The sequence below is a fragment of the Nilaparvata lugens genome, chromosome 5 (genome assembly GCF_014356525.2).
Source record: "Nilaparvata lugens isolate BPH chromosome 5, ASM1435652v1, whole genome shotgun sequence".
Lineage (NCBI taxonomy): Eukaryota > Metazoa > Arthropoda > Insecta > Hemiptera > Delphacidae > Nilaparvata > Nilaparvata lugens.
The window spans coordinates 45,569,593-45,588,869 of record NC_052508.1 but is presented as its reverse complement, the minus strand read 5'-3'; the positions used below and the strand labels follow the sequence as shown (position 1 = coordinate 45,588,869).

Sequence of the window (19,277 nt, the reverse complement as noted above, 5' to 3'; positions counted from 1 at the left end):
CGACACCCACAAAGTCCTCAGATTGGTTGATGTCAGCCTACAGCCTAATAGGACATTGTGGGCGTGGTGTTGGCTCAGTCAGTGACCAGCTTAACATTTAATTCATTTTTATGGAGGATCAAAACAATGCTAAGTAGGCAGTTGCTGATTCAAGATTGTTGATCCCGTTTATTGCAACCAACGTAAAAGCTGCAATACAAACTTGAGCCCAAGATAATGACTGAATTCACTAATTCTAATCAATGTTCCTTATTTACTTACTAGTCATAATTTGAAATGTTTAAAAAACTATGTGATACAGTTGTACAACATTCGTTTTCCAATGTTGAAAAAATAGTGTCGAAACACTCTGAAGATATCCTATTGTCTTGGCTGGTTCTTGAAAAACTTACGGAGGTTTCACCATTGATATAAAGTAAGAATGAAAGAGCAAAATTTACTTATTTTACTCAATCGAGGTTTTTAATGTAAGGACAATATATCTTGGACAAATTGGTGAATACTTTATAGTTTGTTGAAGTTTTCTCACTCTATACGATTATTAATGACTAGTCACTTTTATCATAGAATAATATATACCTGAATGTATTTTATAAATGTTGATCTCGTTTTTATCTTAGATTTAAAAATGTATTATTGTCCAGGTTATAATTTACTGGTAGCCTTTTCAATGTCACTCAATTTTTTGGTTTAATATTAGCTTTTTTTACTGCTTTAAAACGTTCACTTCATTCAGAGTTATGAGACCAGTTTTTTCGTTTACAAATACCAATCTTAAACAGGCCTTGTAGTTGATATTCGTACACAGATATTTGATGAGATAGATTATACCCACCATCTAACTATAGTAATACTTAGTGATCGAAAGGTCACATAAGGCTTTGAAACCTCGAACATCTTATGGTTTGGGTTGCACGACTTTAAGAAAAATCTGCAAAACTATCCGTATTATTGTCAATTTATTCTTCACGATATTGTATTTGTTGTAATCAAATTTGACAGTAAATTTATTTGGTCAAGAACCTATTCTTTGAATACCGTATCATATTATACTTGACATGGTCCAAATATTCTGGATGGAAAATAACAATTTTTAGTCGATTGAAAGCTATTAAATAATAATGATTGCGGTTTGTTGGTACGATGGTTGAAAAATAATATTTATACGATGAGTACGATCAATGTTTTGTAAAGTTGTAATTTTATATCGTTATTGTAAAGTGTCCCACTTTTCATTGTTGAATATGTATTAATATTATATGTATTAATATTGTTATATGTTGACAAACTTCAAATCATCACCGTTTAAACGATTAGAAGCTTTTCGTTGTCTACAGGTAGACAGACAACTTGAACCATAGCGCTAGTGAGCCTACAGGCGCAGATAGTGTGGCTTTATCAAGAACTAAGATCATTAGCTTTATCACCATTTCCACGTCTAATAATGTGTTTCATTGAGCCTAACTTTGAAAACTTATTCTTTTTTATGATGCGTTGATGCCTGTTCAAGTAAATTAATAGAGCCTGGGTTTGAGGCGAACAATACAAGTTTGGGAGCTAGTCCAGCCTAGTGGTCTGGGAGCTAGTCCAGCCCAGTGGTCTGGGTTTGAAGCATCGCAACTTCAGCACTGATCCGGTCATTGCTTCGATTCCCTCTTCATCTGACATTACTATAATCTCTATCCAATTCATTTAGAAATATTTCAAAAACTTGATCTATTACTGCAATTAATTTGTATTTAGATACTCTAGGTCTAGATTATTCAATTAATTCCAATATTTATAAAATATAATTATAGTACCCTTTGAAATTAATAAAATAATAGAATAAGAATACAAATTATAATGCAATAATTTTAAATATTAAACTTATATAAGTTATAATTTGTATTCTTATTCTATCAATTTCAAAGGGCCCTATAATAATATTTTATAAATACAAGAAAGTAGCCCTGAATTCATACATTTCAATTCCAATATATTTGTGTCTTAAATTAAAAAAAAAGATCATTTCATTTTAAAATATGACTGACCATTATAATTTTATATTGACCATTATATTTATTTAAGGACATGGAATAATCAACTTGGCACTTATACTTTTGAAGTACCTAGTAGTTTACACTCTTAGTAATATTTATTATCTTGCTTTATAGTAAGCATATATTGTCTATTGTGTGGCTACAAGTGAAATCGCATTGATGAAATTAAAGTGTTGAATCAACCTCATAAGAAAATATTTTTCTTATAAATTATTTGAATCAGAAGCTTTGATTTTCATTGGTTTAATGACCAAGAAATAATAAATAGTTCTATACACTATAAACTTTTCCGAGTTTGGCTATTATTTGATGTTAGGCAGGTACAAGTTACAATTACACACACATTCCGGTCAATTCTTGCATCAAATAAGGATTCTCTGCTAAATCGATTATATTTATTGTTAACATGTAGCTGAAATATTTTATAAATAAAGGAAGAATATTATTTTTGTATTTTTTGTTCTAACTTTCCTAGTCGGCTTCAAGACTAAATTTAAAATCATCTTTGTCTATTTTGAAAATATTCAAAAACTATAACTACTTATTGTAATAGCAACTATAATAATTTCTTCATGATTTTCAAGATATAAGTTCAAGGTATAAGATAAAACAAGAGTAAATTCGACAAAAAGGTGTCATTAAGAGAAAATGAAAATGCACATACTTCACTATCTAATGATCACATACTAATGATATGTCTTGATGAGATTCAAGTAGTGAAATTGTCACAAATTGCGTGAGAAATTGTCACTCAGTGAATATTGCATTGATATACATTATGACTAGTAATAGTTGATTAATAAATATGAATACTTGTTGGAAAATAACACATTTATTTTACAAGAAATAACTTTGAACAGTAGAAAACATCAAACAGATGAAGGAAGTTTACAAAGATGAGCATTTTGCCATCAAAAACCATCTAGAATATTATATGAATGTCATACAATCACTGTAATTCACAAATCAATATATTGATTCATTAAGAGATGATATTTGACAATATTATTATAGCTTGCACTATCTTAATGGACGAAAGAGAAAGAAATTTCAAGAAAATCTAGTATATCACGCACGTATAAAACTAGAAAATTCATTACACATTTTTGAGGTTCATCAACTAGGAACCACTGAGGGGAACAGATACGAGAACATTGAATAAAATACGGAGGAATTGATAAGATTGTATACAGTAGTATTATCCAATTACAGTAATTATTCACAAATATCAAAAAGGGAATTTTAATTTGATAATTCAACTGTTGATATATGATGTTTGAAAAATTGGTAAACAGAGAATGTGCACAGAGAATCTTTATTATATTGAGAGAATAGTCGCCTTTATAATGATCAATACTTTTCATCAAAAAGTAGTATAGCTAGCTCGAGCAGTTCAAATGCTTAATTAGATAAGCTTTCAATGCGGGTTTAAATATTGATTTAAAGGAAACCAGAAAGGTGTAGTAGCAGAAGACTTTTGAACGTCAAACAAATTCTTCAATAAATTGAAGGAATAACTTTTTATGATAATTAACTTGAAAAAATCACAAACATGTTCAGGAATATAATGTGAAACTGTTTTTGACTAAAGATATGACTCAATAAATGAAAGCCGTGAAGATATAATTTGGGGCAAAAATGTACAACTAAACAATATGATGTACAGGCTATAGTGTTGAATGTTAAACCAAATAACGATTGTCTATGAATTCAGTCCATTAAATGAAATTCCAACCTTATTATTTGCTGCAATTTCAACAGATAATATACAGTATTGTGTTGATTATTCACTTTTCAAATTATAAATTCAAGTCACAAGGCTCAACAGAACTTGGCAATGTAAAACAATTTTCACAGTTATTTTAAGTAATGTGAAATGAATTTTCATTACTTGAATAAATATAATGAATTATCACTTCTTGCGACAATAACTTGATGGATATGTATTTACGAAAGATCGAATTACATTTTAAACTGATAATCACCAGAATTGGAAGGTAAATATTGTGAAATTATTCTAAAATTATTGATGATCTTAATTGGTATTAAAATACCTGAGAGAAACAATTTAGAAGTGTTAGGGGGAGGTACGGTACTCACTCCTTAAGAATCAATGACAACTGGTTGACTGGTTTGAATGTCTCACTTGGTAGGTAAACACTGATACGAAGCGGAAGTGGAGATCAGAGTGGCCAGGTGCCAAGAACGGCTTCCTTGATGGACTCGACATACTGGGCAGGCACCCAGTACACCCAGTAGCGCGATGCCTCCGTTGTGCCCAGCTGCAAGCCCTGCAACCAAACATCACTGCTGCCATCATTTTTCCAACAAACATAAAACAAATTAAAGTGGAAAAATCTAAATTTTTAGAATTTAATTTAATAATTAATAAATTAATTTTATAAATTTATCTAAGTAAAGTAAAATGTATTTAATTTAAATGAAAGAAAAGTAAAAGGTAACGGTGAAACTAAGATCAGCACTCAGAAGAGCACAACAGCTCAATAATAGTTATTTATATTATCTACTAGTAGTTCTGTGAACAGTAGACCTTGCGCAGTTATAAAAAGCAACCTCCTCTTATACTGTCCATCAGAGTAAATCCTGTCTGTATGTCGTGTCGGCAAGATATCGGTGTGAAAACGGCTAATGGCTGTTGGGGTTGGTGTATCAAAAATGCTAACATCAAAAGATAATCTCCTTCAAGACATACTGGCAACAGGACAGTCCGAGTTCAAAGCAGAGAAAGTTCGAGAGACAGTACTATGTTATTTTAGTTATTAATTGCATGCGTTATTGCACGCAATCAATAGTTCATTTGATAGTGCATAAAAATTGCATTCAATGGGGCATGCAATTTATAGTCTACACAGCAACTGATTTTTTACCAAGTTACATTGAGATATTGAATTGCTGGCGTCATGGCATGCAATTTATAATCAACTCGACAGCTGATTTATGATGAATAATTCTATAGTCTGATTTTTACTTTCCTTGCCCTATTACCATAGGTAAGTAAAGTATTACTTTCCGAAAAAAATTAAGGTACCCCAATTTCTAAATTTCTATACGTTTCAAGGTCCCCTGATTCCAAAAAAGTGGTTTTTGGGTATTGGTCTGTGTGTGTGAGTGTGTGTGTGTGTGTGTGTAGGTGCGTACAGACTTTCGCTCTGCTCCGCAACCGAACGTCACTCCAGCAGAGCGATTGATGATCGACCGGGGAACAAGAGTGGTTCGACCGGGGAACGCGAGAAGATCTAACATCTTCCGTAACGTTCATGACTGCAGAGCGGGGGCGGAGCGACTGCGGTACGATGGAGGAACGAGGGCGGAGCGTGCTCGGTGCGGGTTGGAAGCGCGTATATGTGTACGCAGCTTATGAGTGTATGTGTGTCTGTCCGACACGAACAATTTCGATCAAATGCGATTCAAGATGGCGGCTGAAATGGCAAAAATGTTGTCAAAAACAGAGGTTTTCGCGATTTTATCGAAAACGGCACCAACGATTTTGATCAAAGTTATACCTAAAATAGTCATCGATAAGCTTTATCAACTGCCACAAGTCTCATATCTGTAAAAATTTCAGGAGCTCCGCCCCATCTATGCAAAGTTTGATTTTAGATACTCAATTATCAGGCTTCAGATACAATTTAAACAAAAACTTTCGAGTGGAAAAGATTGAGCATGAGAATCTCTACAATTAATGTTCAGTAACATTTTCACCTAAAATTAAAAATAAGCTCGAGAAAATGTGATTATCCAATTGCAAACTGTTGATTCAATTAAATGATTCACTATGAAGAGATAGCAGACCTCGTGTGTCTCCAGAGTTATTGCCCTGTCACCAGCTGGTCAAATCTTTGAATAGTAGACTTGAGATGCGCGGGAACACTAGCGTCACGTGATCAATTTTCATAACTGCAAGGAAAGTTGTGTGAGTGCGCCACACCAGATTTTCACTCTAATATTGGCGTACGAAGGAGGCTCCTTTTTCCTTTTATATTATCCTTGAAATGCAAAATTTCCAAAAGCCTTGTATATACGTAGACGCGCAATTTAAAAAGGAACAAACCTGTCAAATTTCATGAAAATCTATTACCGCGTTTCGCCGTAAATGCGCAACATATAAACATTAAGAGAAATGCCAAACCGTCGACTTGAATCTTGGACCTCACTTCGCTCGGTCAATTATTTAGTTTTATTTTCATGTATCAGTATTGCTGTATGTAGTTTAGTACTTTTAGTTATTATTTATTTTCCTCATTTTTCAAGAATCATCTCGGGGTTCTTTATAATTGTTTTTGTTCTTTCTATTGTTGAAACCGTTTGCTATGTATCGTTGGAAAGTGTGGTGTATACTTTCAACCAATAGATTTGAAGTTTAATTGTGAGCTTCTTTCTAGGATAGCTGGGAGGTCCTCAATAGTTATGGTAAAATCGAAAAAAGCTAAAAAAGCAATGAAAACGTTAAAAAGTCAGATTTTGTATTCAGAAGACCGTAATGCTCCCTTGAATCCTTACACTCTCCTTCCTATTATAAGTACTTGGTTGTAATGCAAGATAAGTATACAGTATTTCGTATTGATTCTTCTACGTTTGCACGGTTGAAGTAAAACTTTCTGTTCAAGATAGCCTAACTGTGTAAGATCTACTGTTTTCAAAAACTATTGATTTACGCTTATAATTTTGGAGACTAGAAATTACTTGAAATTGCGTCGATTCCGATAGTTACTAAAGTCATGCTAGAACATTCGGGATAGACGACAACACTGCTCAACTTGTGTTCAGTTATTTGTGTGACTGCCTTATGTGTGACAACCTGCATTCAAGCAATGTTGACTAACGTGATCCATTTACAGTAGTTATTGATATATTTGTAAATGTCACACATCCATTTAAGTAATGTTGACAAACGTGAATCGGTTTGATTAGCGCTATTTACCATGATATGATACTCCTCAAAGTCTTGAATGGGCTCACTGACGATGCTCTTTATCGAGTTCATGGGAATTTTGTCAGTCCGCTCCTTGGTGCCAATCCACAGCTGATCAAGCTCCAACTTGAAGGTCAGTCTCACTTTACCACCCGACTTGTTCAGCATTCCAGACAACGGAAAAGGCGGCAAGGTCTCCTGTTAAACACAACAAACCATAAATAAAACTTACTCCCATCAAACTTGAAACCGTAATAATTTCCCGTCAACGGCAATATTCAATTAATACCTATCAATAATAATAAATATTATTGAAGCATTACACATTCAATAATGTATACCTTCCCTTCCCGTAGGGGATTATCTTCCGATAATAAGAGTAATTAATAGGGGGATTATTCATATTTTAAATCTAATTAATTTGTGTTCAGTTATTTGTGTGACTGCCTTATGTGTGACAACCTGCATTCAAGCAATGTTGACTAACGTGATCCATTTACAGTAGTTATTGAAATATTATTGGCGAAATCTTAATGAACGTTGTTAACCAACAAAATACTATACGAACATTTTTCAAAAATTATATTGACATAGGTATTTTCACGATATTCTTCCTTTTAAGGAACTGAAATTGACAAATGAATAATTATGGAAAAATCAAATTATAGAAAATAAAAATATTTCTATCATGAGAAGTTTTTGTAAACCACAAGACCTAGCTAATGTAACTACTGCTATTATCTCACCTTATATTCATAATGTTTCACTATGCATAATTCATTTCATTTCATTCATTTATTGTATAAAATACTATAATCATAATACAATTATGACATTGGAGGAAAAACTAGGCTGAGCCTGTACTATTTCTCTCCAAAAATTTTGATAAAATGTTAATGTTGTCCAAAAGATAAGGTTATGTAATCTCACACTGCTTCGTCGCTTGATTTTTGGTCCAGGAATGATGATTTAAAATTTTGAATTTTGAAGGTTGATTTTATACTCTAATTAAATCACAGAATGTATCACAATAAATTGAAAACTTGAGAAATATTGCACTTATTTAAAAATTTGAATACAGAATCAAAAACCTACTCACTATTTGTTATTTTGAATAACTTGTATGTCATTTAAATATATAATAATGAATTTATTGTGCACTCACTTCCTTATAAAATTATTGTTATGAATATGAATTATTGGAAAACTAACCTCATTTAGTCAACATGTTTTTAAAATATGTCAAAGGAGCACAGCCTCATAGATTATTCACCTGTCAATAGACGAGAAGAATGTTCTTTATTTTTCATATTTGAATTTATAAAATATCTTGAAGATGTTGAATTGGAAAATATTGAAATACAACATGCAATAAAATAAATAAATTAAAGTTGTGTTTACTCACCGGTATATAGTAGTTGCATTGTGGTTATAAGCAGACAATCACCTGTCAAGCGCTTATCTTTGTACCGTTATTATCAAAAATAAGCCTCCCTTACTATTGCCGTATTTTCTGTTGTGGAATTAAAATTTATTTATTGAAATTATTTTTCATTTCCTCGCTCTTCACATCACTGTATCACATGGCTTGTGCCAATGTGATCGTAGGCCAGTGATTCTTGTAATCACCACGTGAATGTGATGTCTGATAAGGGAGAAGCTAGCTCCATACGGTATGTTTTAGTGATGAGAGGTTCGACTTTTGTTTGTATTAAAAAATATCCCCGTTTCAAATTTATGTAAATTACTGATTTTGAATCACTGCATCTGGGAACTACTTTCTTTATTTGTAAACGTCATCGTGACAAAAGCAATTTTTAAATTAATCAACCAATCAGAAGCCCGGATTTATTTATTCAAGGGTGTATGAATTTAAGTATTTTCGAGAATAGCCACTTTTTCCAGATGATCGTCTAGCGGTAAACAACCATTGTTGAATGTTCCCTGTTTAATTTTTTTCAATGTTAAAGAAAATGTCCTAAATAACTGTAAATCAGCACCAAGTACCGTTTCTTATACATTTTTAATTAACTACATAGTAAAGTGGAATATAAAAAATTAAAACGTCACCGAACTTGGCCGCCGACACCCTGCCTGTGCCACACCGTGAGCGGTCCATATCCGAGGTCCAGTCAATTTTAATCCGAGGGCATCGAGTGAGTAATTCCATTTCAACATTTTGTATTGGGCACAGTGCAGTGCATCGATAAAATATAACAAAGCGCTAACGACGATTAATTGAAACTGCGAGTCTCCGACAATACATGACACTTGTATTAGTTGTAATCTCATTTGTTGCTTTCCACGCCAGCCCCCTGAGTCTCAGTCGCTGAAGGCTAGTAATTAACTTATTTATCAAATCTCTGCAATTCAATATCTGGCCTTTGTTGAATCAAATATCCAGCTAAAAACTTTAAATATAGTAACTCTTCAAAGTACCATCAGAGTGTTGAATGTGTTGTACACGTTAGACTACTGTGATTTTCTTGTATAAAGTGTGGATTTTTTGTGCGCAATATATTTACAGTTTATTATCAACTTATAGCAATTCATTTTATCCCGTGTTTGGCAAACTCACAAGGTACAGTTATAAGTCGAGCAAAGGCCTCCCTGAACTATATTCTTGGCTGTGGGAGTCAACCGGAAGTGTTGAGCTTATTGATATATTCGCAAGCGCCATTGGTTCTCACTAAACAGATTGTCTCTGAATGAGGCAAAAACCCAAAGTATATTGTTCTCTCTATCTGATGTCAGTGAGTATTTGCAGCCGGTCCGACTATTGGGGTTCACTCTTGATGCCAAGTTACTCTGGGAACCTCATATAGACATGGTGTGCTCCAGTCTCAGCAGCATTGTCTATCTACTGAGAAGGCTGATGTCTGAACTGCCAATTTCGGTGGTCAGACAGGCCTATTTTGCTTTTTTTCATTCGAGGATGAGTTATGGTTTGAAATTGTGGGGTCATGCATCTAGCACTTCTAAAGTTCTGTTAATTCAGAAGAGAGCGGTCCGGGTGATTTCTGGGGCGGGCTATCTAGATCACTGTAAGCCCCTTCTATCTAAGAATGGCATTCTATCCGTCATTAATGAGTTCATCTATCAATGTTTGAAGGATATACATCAGATGCAGGATAGGCTACCAAAGAGCAATGACATTCACAGTCACTTCACAAGAAACCGTGAGAGTATATATATACCAAGATGCAGACTTGAAAAGTCCAAGTCGAGCTACCCTGTGATAGGTTACAATTATTCCATAACTTGCTACCAACTCAAGTTAGATCCTTGCCGAATAAACGTTTTCTCCAAGTACTTAGATCCTGGTTGATTATGAATCAATTTTACTCAGTAGAGGAATTCATTACTGCTGATCACAACACCCTAGTCAATTTAATATAATGCTTTTTTTTGTCTATTGATACCCAAGTACAGGAGACTAAATTATCTGATCTAATTGTAAATTTGCTTTTACTGATCTGTTTTATTTTATTTATTATTGCCTATTGTATGTATTGTATCTGTGCAATTTATTGTATGTTTCTCTAATGTGAATTGTGACTTGGCTATATGTAACTTCTATGTTCAACTGGCCCAATAAAAACTTGAAACTTGAAACATGTTACACCACCTTCCATCATCCGTGATTGGATATTATTTTGATATTTTTATTGAGTTCTATGAGGACGGTGTAATTGAGTCGAAAGGAGAGAATAACCACCTCCCAGACTGATTACTCCAGACTCATTCAACTCTTTCTTTATATTGACCTTCCTGCTCCCGGGCGGAGACGTACCTCAAACAACTTGGAGATCATTACTAGAGGGTAACCCCCCCCCCAGGAAGTTCATTACAGTATTAATGTTACAGATAAACAATTTTCACCAACATAACATAATATTATAACATTACTCGATATTATTATTATATCAATATAACGATTTCCCTTATCGGCACAAATAGTTAAACCTACCTGACCTTCAAAAACAAAAAATAATTAAACAAACAGGAGAGTCGATGAAATTGGTCGATATTTATAAATATCTCTTCAACAGGAAAGTACCCTTAAACCTAGTTTATACAGAGGTAAAATATTGTACTGTAATTGTGCAATAAATTTCTCTAATATCGCAGGCCTTAATTAACAAACTGCAGGTAAACTGAATCTCAACTTTAAGCAATACAAAATAATTATATCAATGTAACCTGTGTTAAAATTCGAAGTTAATTACATTGTTTGAAACTAAATTTTCAGTTCAAGTGGAAAAAGACAAAATTATTGAGAAACATATTGATTGGAATTATATAAAGTTGAAACATAACAATTTCTTGAGTGATCCGTGATCTAGTGGATATAGAGCATGAGTAACAGCCTTAGTGTCCCGGGTTCAAATCCGGATATGAAAAACATTTTGTAGCAGGTCTCTCCCATTTTATCGGATGGGTACGTTGAACTTTCGGTCCCGGTTGAAGAATGGACAGTTGTGTAAGACCCACTGACGGCTCAAATTATGTATTCAGGCGAGATGAGACCTTCCCGCAAGGGACTCCCCACTAACAAATGCCATAAGAATTTACATTACTAGGCTAAGTGATATCTCAAGCCTACATGAGTATTCAGCAGATAGTAAAACTAAATAAAATGTATTGGTAAATTTTTCATTAGATTCGGGAAAAACGTTCAAGATTCACCTTATTTTTCACTCCCAATTATTTCAATTTTGAGTATTACTTGTAAAAATGAAGAATAAAAAGGACCCATACTTTTGTGTTGATGATCCCCGGCATCGCATCCTCAGGTACTCCTTTATCAAGAACTTTTCTGTGAATTTTCTGTTTGCAGAATGGTTCTTTTGTAGCCACAGCACTTGCCTTGTCATCTGCTGCCTCCTGAAAACATTATTTTTCATCAATTTTTATTAACAACTAACAATATTCTTTTATTTTCTATTTATTCAGCGACTGATGGAACAATTCTAGTCTTCAACAATAGAAAATAATGATAATCTTCAATAAAATAATAGACATAATTCAAGTTTTCTACTATTTCAAGCCGAATCCTTTAATACTAAAATAATAATATAAGTTACACTTGAATAATAACTTTCAATAATTAATCTAATTGAAAATTTTCCATAAATTCGGAAAAAATGTCAAGGTTTTTAATAAATAATAGGGATTCATCTATTTTGGACAGTATTAGTGAGTCAAGCTTGATGCTTTCCTATAATGATTTCTTATGATTTGTGTAGCCTATTATTACATGAATAAGTAAATGAATCAATAACTAACTTGAGAAAGAAAATTGGGTGGGGTAAATAGAACAATGAGTTGTGAATCACAACTCGAAAGGTAATCAAGCAGTAGTTTTGAGACCAGTTCTGTAGTTTTCTAGCAATAGATAGTATTGAAATAAAAACGTTATTTATATAGTGGAATAACGCTTGATTCGACTTGACTCTCAAATCTGAGTAATTGAATAGGCTAGTTTTGAAATGAGGACCTGTGAAACTGAAAATAACTGTAAGTGGAACTAGTATTGCTGGCAGGAAGTCTAGTTAATGAACAAATAAAATACTTCCAAGAGCTCTACTACATAGTAAATCGTCATAGGCCTAAATATTTGACCAACTATTATCAAAGATCGTTGATGGAAGATTTGAATAGATATATGAGCATATACATGACTGTAATGGGACCCCAAAACCGGGTATTCCCTATCATCAATGTATTACAACATAACCTATCATTCAAAATCCCCTAGTGCTTAGTAATTTCTCAACAATTTTAACAGCGCTTATTATGAACTAAACATGTTTTTTGGCCCTACTTTTCATGGAAAACTTATTGGTTGACTTACTTGAGGATCTGGAACCGAAACAGCTATCACATCTTCAAGTTTTGAGCCGACCACCATAATTTTAGCACCTTTTACAACGCCTAGTTCTCGCAAAATCCTTTCATCTTTTGCAAGACCCTTTATCATAACTTTCTGCAACGAGTGTGGTACATCTGTTTGGGGATAGAAAAATAGTTAATTTCACAAATTGCAAACTTAGAAGCCTAAATTTAAATAGAAAAATAATTTCATTATAATATTCTTAGATTTATTTTTTCATTTATTAATATAATCATGTTATTAATTTTTATTTGATAGCATCCGAAATGATCAAACAATTAAATCAACAAAAATTGAAACCTAGTTAGTAGCTCGCTTATCTCGGGCGTAGTTATTTTTTAACCTGTTGCACAGCCTTAAGAACCTATGAACATGTCTTGAATCTACTTACACGGTTTAGAGTATTGCGCTAAGCTCCTAAATGCCGTTTTTACATGAAAGTTGTCGGCCGACAGATATTTTGTCGTTGAAATCAAATCAACGCTATCACTCATGTCGACCGATATCCGGCCAACATCGTTTTGTCATCGAGAGTTTCAAACATGACTTAGTTTGAGGTTGGGTAGTATGGCACTTGTTTTCCAGTAACAAGTTACAAGTAAAATGATTGGGGAATAGAAATATGACGTTTTAAGTGTAATAATGATGATAATAAAATGAAGTGTAATAGGGAGGCCTATGAAATAATACTTGGAGGAAATTGGAATGCGAGAATCGGTTTACTAGATAAATGTAGAAGAATTGCCAGAAGAGGTGGAACTGAGCGGTGAGAGGCTGTTACAGGATCTGGTATGAGATTCTCGAGGTCCAAAGCTAGTTGAATTGATGGAGACAATGAAATGAGAACTTCAAAGACTTTCAGCGTGTTGATTCTCCAATAAAATAAGATGTAGTTTTTTCATATTTTTACATCTATTTGAAATAAGAACAATTTTAGAATGAGGCAGAGTGATTCAAATTCTTAGAAAACTTATATTTAAACAATTTTAAATAAATAGGCTAGATATTCAAGATTGCTTAGCACATAAGCACATTACTTCATACTTCTCTCTTATTTTAGAATTACAGTTATATATCTTCAATTTTCAATGTTGTTTACATTGATACTGTAAATATACTAATAATATATTATCCTCTTTGTATGGTTTTAAAGGCAAATAGAAACATTCATGCAATCATGATAGGCTAATAGTTATTAAAGCCCTGGTGTGTGGTAAGGCTTCAACGGTATCGGCCAACAAATGTCGTCGTAAAATCCTAAATTATACATTTAGTTTAGATTTATACTAAATCGGAGTGTGAGAGAAAGACCGATATCTTGCAGACACGACATCCAGAAGAGTACGTGTTAAAATGCAAGACTTTTTGCAAAGATTAGGCTTTTGGTCAACTTTAGGTACAAAAATAATAAAAACAGTATTAAAAAGAAACTTACTTATAACATTTTGTAAATGTTTCTTCAATTGTCCAACATTTTCGTCCAAGCAAAATTTTATTTCGAATTTGCTCTTGTTATAAATAATTGTTAAATCGACTAGCTCCGAAGTGGTTTGAGTACTTTTTTGTGAATCTGGATCTGGAGTACTACTAATAAGTCTGGTGCAATCCATCTCACCGTTTTCTTTCTCTCCAGCATCTGAAAATTGGATTAGTAAGACACTATTATAAGCTAATAACATTAGAAAGGTAGTACATGATATATGTAAAACAAATATTTTGCAAAAAGAATAGTTTATAATTATACCAAAGTTTCTTTTTATGACATGGCTTATTTCAAACAGTTTAACCTAAAAATTAAATACAAAGAGTTGGCATAAATATTGTAATGATTTCAAACTAATAGTATTATATTACCTTGACAATCCATTTTTGAATAACTGCTTATACCATTTAGAGTGTTTTACAAAATTTAAATAACTTATAAGATATTAGATATTTAACAAAAGATTAAATTTCAACAAAATCACTATTATTTTTGTATAAACTTGATTTGTTTGCTTTGCTTCTTGAAACTGCAATGCACTCTGTAGTCAGATTCCTCATCTACTGTTTATCTGAGCCGCAGAAAATCATCCTTCTTTTTCAGTAGCCTACTGAGGAATCCAAATTCTCACAAAAAGAGATTGCTCGATTTGAAAATCAATTTCTAACGTCCTCGATAGCTTGCTGTATTATAGTAAGGCTTACGTTATAATGGTAGAATTTGATTAAAATTCTTAGGCTATAATACATAAGTTATAATCATTCAACAAAGCAGATATTGCTGCTCTTAGTGCCGGTTCCACAAAGCCGGTCAAATTTTAACTGTGATTAATTCCACGAGAACCAGTGAAGCCATCTTTTCAAACACCTTTTTTGATTTGTTCTCATGGAATTAATCAAGGTTAAAATTTAACCGGATTTTGTGCAACCGGGCCTTATATTTTTCCAAATTGTTGATAATCTACAATGTAGATTTGTAACTTCAAATTCAAATTTCAAATTCAAATTCAAATTGAGTTTATTCACAGAAATCATTACAAATACAGTACACATGTATAAATAATATAAATACTTGTGAATTTTCCCCACATAGACAAGTCTGTGTGTGGGGAAAGAGTTCTAATGAAAAAAAATTGATACTAAAAAGAAAATTATAAATATTTACAATACAGTACAATTTGAAAAATAAAAGTTTGTTAAATGTAGTGGAGAAAGTATATGTTTTGAATTGAAGTAGTACAATATATATATTATGGTATATAGCTTGAACATGGCACACAAAATAAAATTTAGAACTTGAACAATGATAAATTATGAGCAATATATTGATGATATATATACTTTCATATATATGATGATGATAGATAAGATTTTTATCTAATTCACATATATGATGATGAATACAAGAAAAATATATACATAGTATCAAAACCGGTAAGAGGAGTAGATGAGCTGATCAGCGACATCCCTGCCGGCTTCAAATAACCACATATTTAAAAATCGTTTGTATATGTTAAGGCTAAGGGGTTCTATTTGCTTTATGTAGGCGGGTATATTTCTATAAAGAATGTGGCATATGTAATGACTATTAAATCTATTGCAATTGCTAACTAATCTGGGTTGTAGAATTCCAAATATATTCATATTTCGTGTTTGATAGGGATGGATAAGAGGATTAAATATTGCATTTTTATTACTTCGGATGAAAATTAAAAGTGATTTTATGTATAGCTGTCGCACATCAAGGACCTGAAATTCTTGATAGGCCAGTTCAGTCGGATAGCGACTATCCTGGTTCAAGCAAGTCTTTATGATTGCTCGCTGTGCAATTCCGACAGCTCTCAAAGTGAACGAGGATGCTCCACCCCAGGCCAGGATTCCATAATTTATAATTGATTGAACATAGGCGAAGTATGTCCTTCTCAATTGATTGACTGAAAGAACCTCCCTCAACTGTCGAAAGGCATATATTAGTCTACGAATGCGACATTTGAGGTATTCCATATGAGGAGTCCAACAAAGCCTGCAATCTATGAAGACTCCAAGATATTTGTATTTTTCCACCTGTTCAAGCGTCTCACAATTACAGGTAAGTGACAGGTGGTCATTACATGAGTGAAGCTTGAGACATTCTTGAACTGGCATACTATTTTTCATAAAATATATTGGCAAATATTTGGTTTTAACAACATTGAGTGTGAGTTTATTTTGATCGAGCCACTTCTTCACATGTAAAAGGTCTTTTGAGGCCTCACTGAAGGCGTCCCGCCAAGTACGTCCACAGGAAACCAATGCAGTATCGTCGGCAAACAGGAACAGTTTGCCATTCAACTGCAATTTACTTATATTATTTATATAAATTAGGAATAGTATAGGACCTAGTGTGCTTCCTTGTATAACTCCATAATCAACGGGCATAGAGTCACTACCAATTCCATTTATATAAACTGACTGTTTCCTGCTCTGGAAGTAACTCTCAAACCACCTCAATGAACCATCTCTGATACCATAGAGCTCCATTTTTCTCAAAAGCTTCAGTCTATCCACAGAGTCAAATGCTTTTGCAAGATCTAGAAACGTGATTAAAACATGTTTCCGATCTTCCACCCTCTGCGTGATCTCTTTTGTTATATCAAACAGAGCATGTGATGTATTTTTATCCATTCTAAAGCCATATTGATTATTTGCTATGATGTTATTTGTTTCTAGATAATTCTGTAATTGGTTTTTCACTGCTTTTTCGAGGATCTTTGAAAATATGCTTAGCATAGAAATAGGTCTGTAATTACTTATAAGATTTTTAGTACCAGATTTAAAAATAGGAATGACTTTTGCCATTTTAAAAGCATTTGGAAACTGGCCTGTTCGGATACTGACATTAATAATGTGAAGAAGAGGCTCAATCACCACGTCAATGTGTTCTTTTATGAATTTTGAATCAATGTTATCAAGCCCCAGAGCAGAGCCGCCACGCATCCCCTTCAAGATCTCCCGGATGTCCTGTTCGTCAAGTGGTTGCAGCCTGAAAGTGGAATTGACAATGTAATCATCATCATTTACCACTTCAGGGCCCCTTTCAGGAATTGCATCAGCCAATTCAGCACCTACATTTGAAAAAAAATTATTAAAGGAGTTACCTATTTCTTTTATTTCTAAATCAGAAGGTGCGCCCCCCTGATGAAACTGCGCCAAGGGGAATCGCTCAGCCGAACCTGGCCTACAAGCCAGCTCATTAACTATAGACCAGAATTTTCTGGAATCACCCCCTACACTATCCACCTTATCCTTATAATAATGTATTTTAGCATTCTTTATAGCGACATTGAGTGCATTCCTATAAATCCTGTACTCCTCTTTCAATCCTACATTAAACGGCTGCCTCAACACCTTTTTGCTCAATTTGTCTCTATGTCTTATTGAATTAATAATTTGTGTAAATCGTTCGATTGTTGATGTAATTTCATTTATGAAAGTATCAGCACAGTAATCAACGTTGTCTGTAACAGCAGTGATACCACCCCAATCTTTTTCTAACAGATCGGCCGCAACATTATTCCACTGGGTCACTCTGTATGTAGGTATGGTTGGCCGACAATTGTTCGAGTCTACAGGCACCCCGGAAGCTAATTGAATAAATGTCGGATAATGGTCAGTTATAGCTGTTTCCATGATTGCAGATTTTATTTCCATATTTCTATCATTTTTTACAAAAAAGTGATCGATACATGAACTCCCCGCAGGACGTGTTACCCGATTCATAAAGCTGATGAAACCTAACTCATACATCATATCCAGGTAACCCTCCTGCACGGAGCTCAATGCAACACCCAGAATATTAATATTAATATCGCCACAAAAAATTTGTAAGGTTTTTCTATCATCATTCAAATTTAAGAGATAATTCCGGAGAGCGACAGTGAAAAGATTTATATCAGTATTGGGACTGCGATAGGCAGCCAACAAGTGGCAGGGCACACCGTTAAAAGTAAAGTTAAGAGCCAGGCAGCTAGCGATCCCGCCCAGACACAGCTGTTCACAGGAGGAAACTGACAGTGAACTGTCAATGTACACTACCACACCATCATTCTGATTGAGTTTACTTCCAGAGCGATAGACATCATCTGATCAACTAATTAACTAAGTATTCAATCTCAATTGAGAAAATACAGGTCATGACACAATCCCGTGTTGCATTGCAAAATCGCCATTTTATGGGGTTCCAGCAACGAGCTATTATAGTAAACTATTATAGTTTACTATAATAGCTCGTTGGGTTCCAATCACTACCTCCGTAAACAGATGTATATTATAGTGGTCTAAAGTCTGTGATATATATTACTATTAAGCCTTGTACACACGTCCGTACAGATTCGCGCCAACAATCGTATGTACATATGCCTCAACATTCACTGTACGTCCTTGTGGACGCGATCCACGTATGCCTCGGCATTCAAAAAGCTATCTGATTTGCAGACGACACGAAGACATGGTGTAGACAGATGTAGATTTTCCACTAGCCCAGTCAATGAAGGTCCAAAAAAGCAATTTCGATCCGAAAATTAAATAAAAGCTGAATTTCTCACCATCGATAGAACCCTCCCAGAGGGTCATTCTACCAAAAGTCCCAAGAAATCCCCCTGGAGCTTTCACCCCCAGCCCCCTAAAACATGAAAAATGCAGATAATCACGGAAAATCAAATATCTCTGTAACCATTAATCGGAAAGAGTTCTATTATATGTCATTCGATTTGTTAAATAATGGACTACAATATCAGTCGTATTCATTTTCTCAATAAAACAAACAGTTTCCTCGATAAAATAATAAATATGAAAAAATTTAGGGGTTTTTCGAATGGATTTTTTTGTTTTCTCCGATTAACTTTGAAGCAGATGATTTAAACGAAAAACGAGACAAATAATTAAT

The 19,277-nt window shown here is 33.7% G+C and overlaps 1 protein-coding gene across 2 annotated transcripts; it reads right to left on the bottom strand.

Annotated features, from left to right (window-relative positions):
* Window positions 1-2,854: 2,854 nt before the first annotated feature.
* LOC111048402 (ubiquitin domain-containing protein UBFD1) lies at window positions 2,855-14,915 on the bottom strand. Of its 2 annotated transcripts, none has more exons than XM_022334270.2 (6): window positions 14,726-14,915; window positions 14,307-14,507; window positions 12,833-12,984; window positions 11,737-11,862; window positions 6,985-7,173; window positions 2,855-4,333 (listed from the first exon to the last, which is right to left on the bottom strand). In XM_022334270.2, the coding sequence occupies exons 1-6, from the start codon at window positions 14,736-14,738 to the stop codon at window positions 4,226-4,228; spliced, it is 789 nt and encodes a 262-aa protein (XP_022189962.1). In that variant the 5' UTR covers window positions 14,739-14,915; the 3' UTR covers window positions 2,855-4,225. The 2 variants fall into 2 exon arrangements, with proteins under 2 accessions (XP_022189962.1, XP_039284361.1); XM_039428427.1 differs by having other exon boundaries at window positions 2,855-4,349; window positions 14,726-14,911.
* Window positions 14,916-19,277: the final 4,362 nt, after the last annotated feature.

Coding starts and splice junctions, on each gene's coding strand:
- LOC111048402 (XM_022334270.2), bottom strand. Junction 11,863..12,832: donor TTTCGGTTCCAGATCCTCAA/GTAAGTCAACCA, acceptor TAATGTTTTCAG/GAGGCAGCAGATGACAAGGC. Junction 4,334..6,984: donor TTGAGGAGTATCATATCATG/GTAAATAGCGCT, acceptor GTTTGGTTGCAG/GGCTTGCAGCTGGGCACAAC.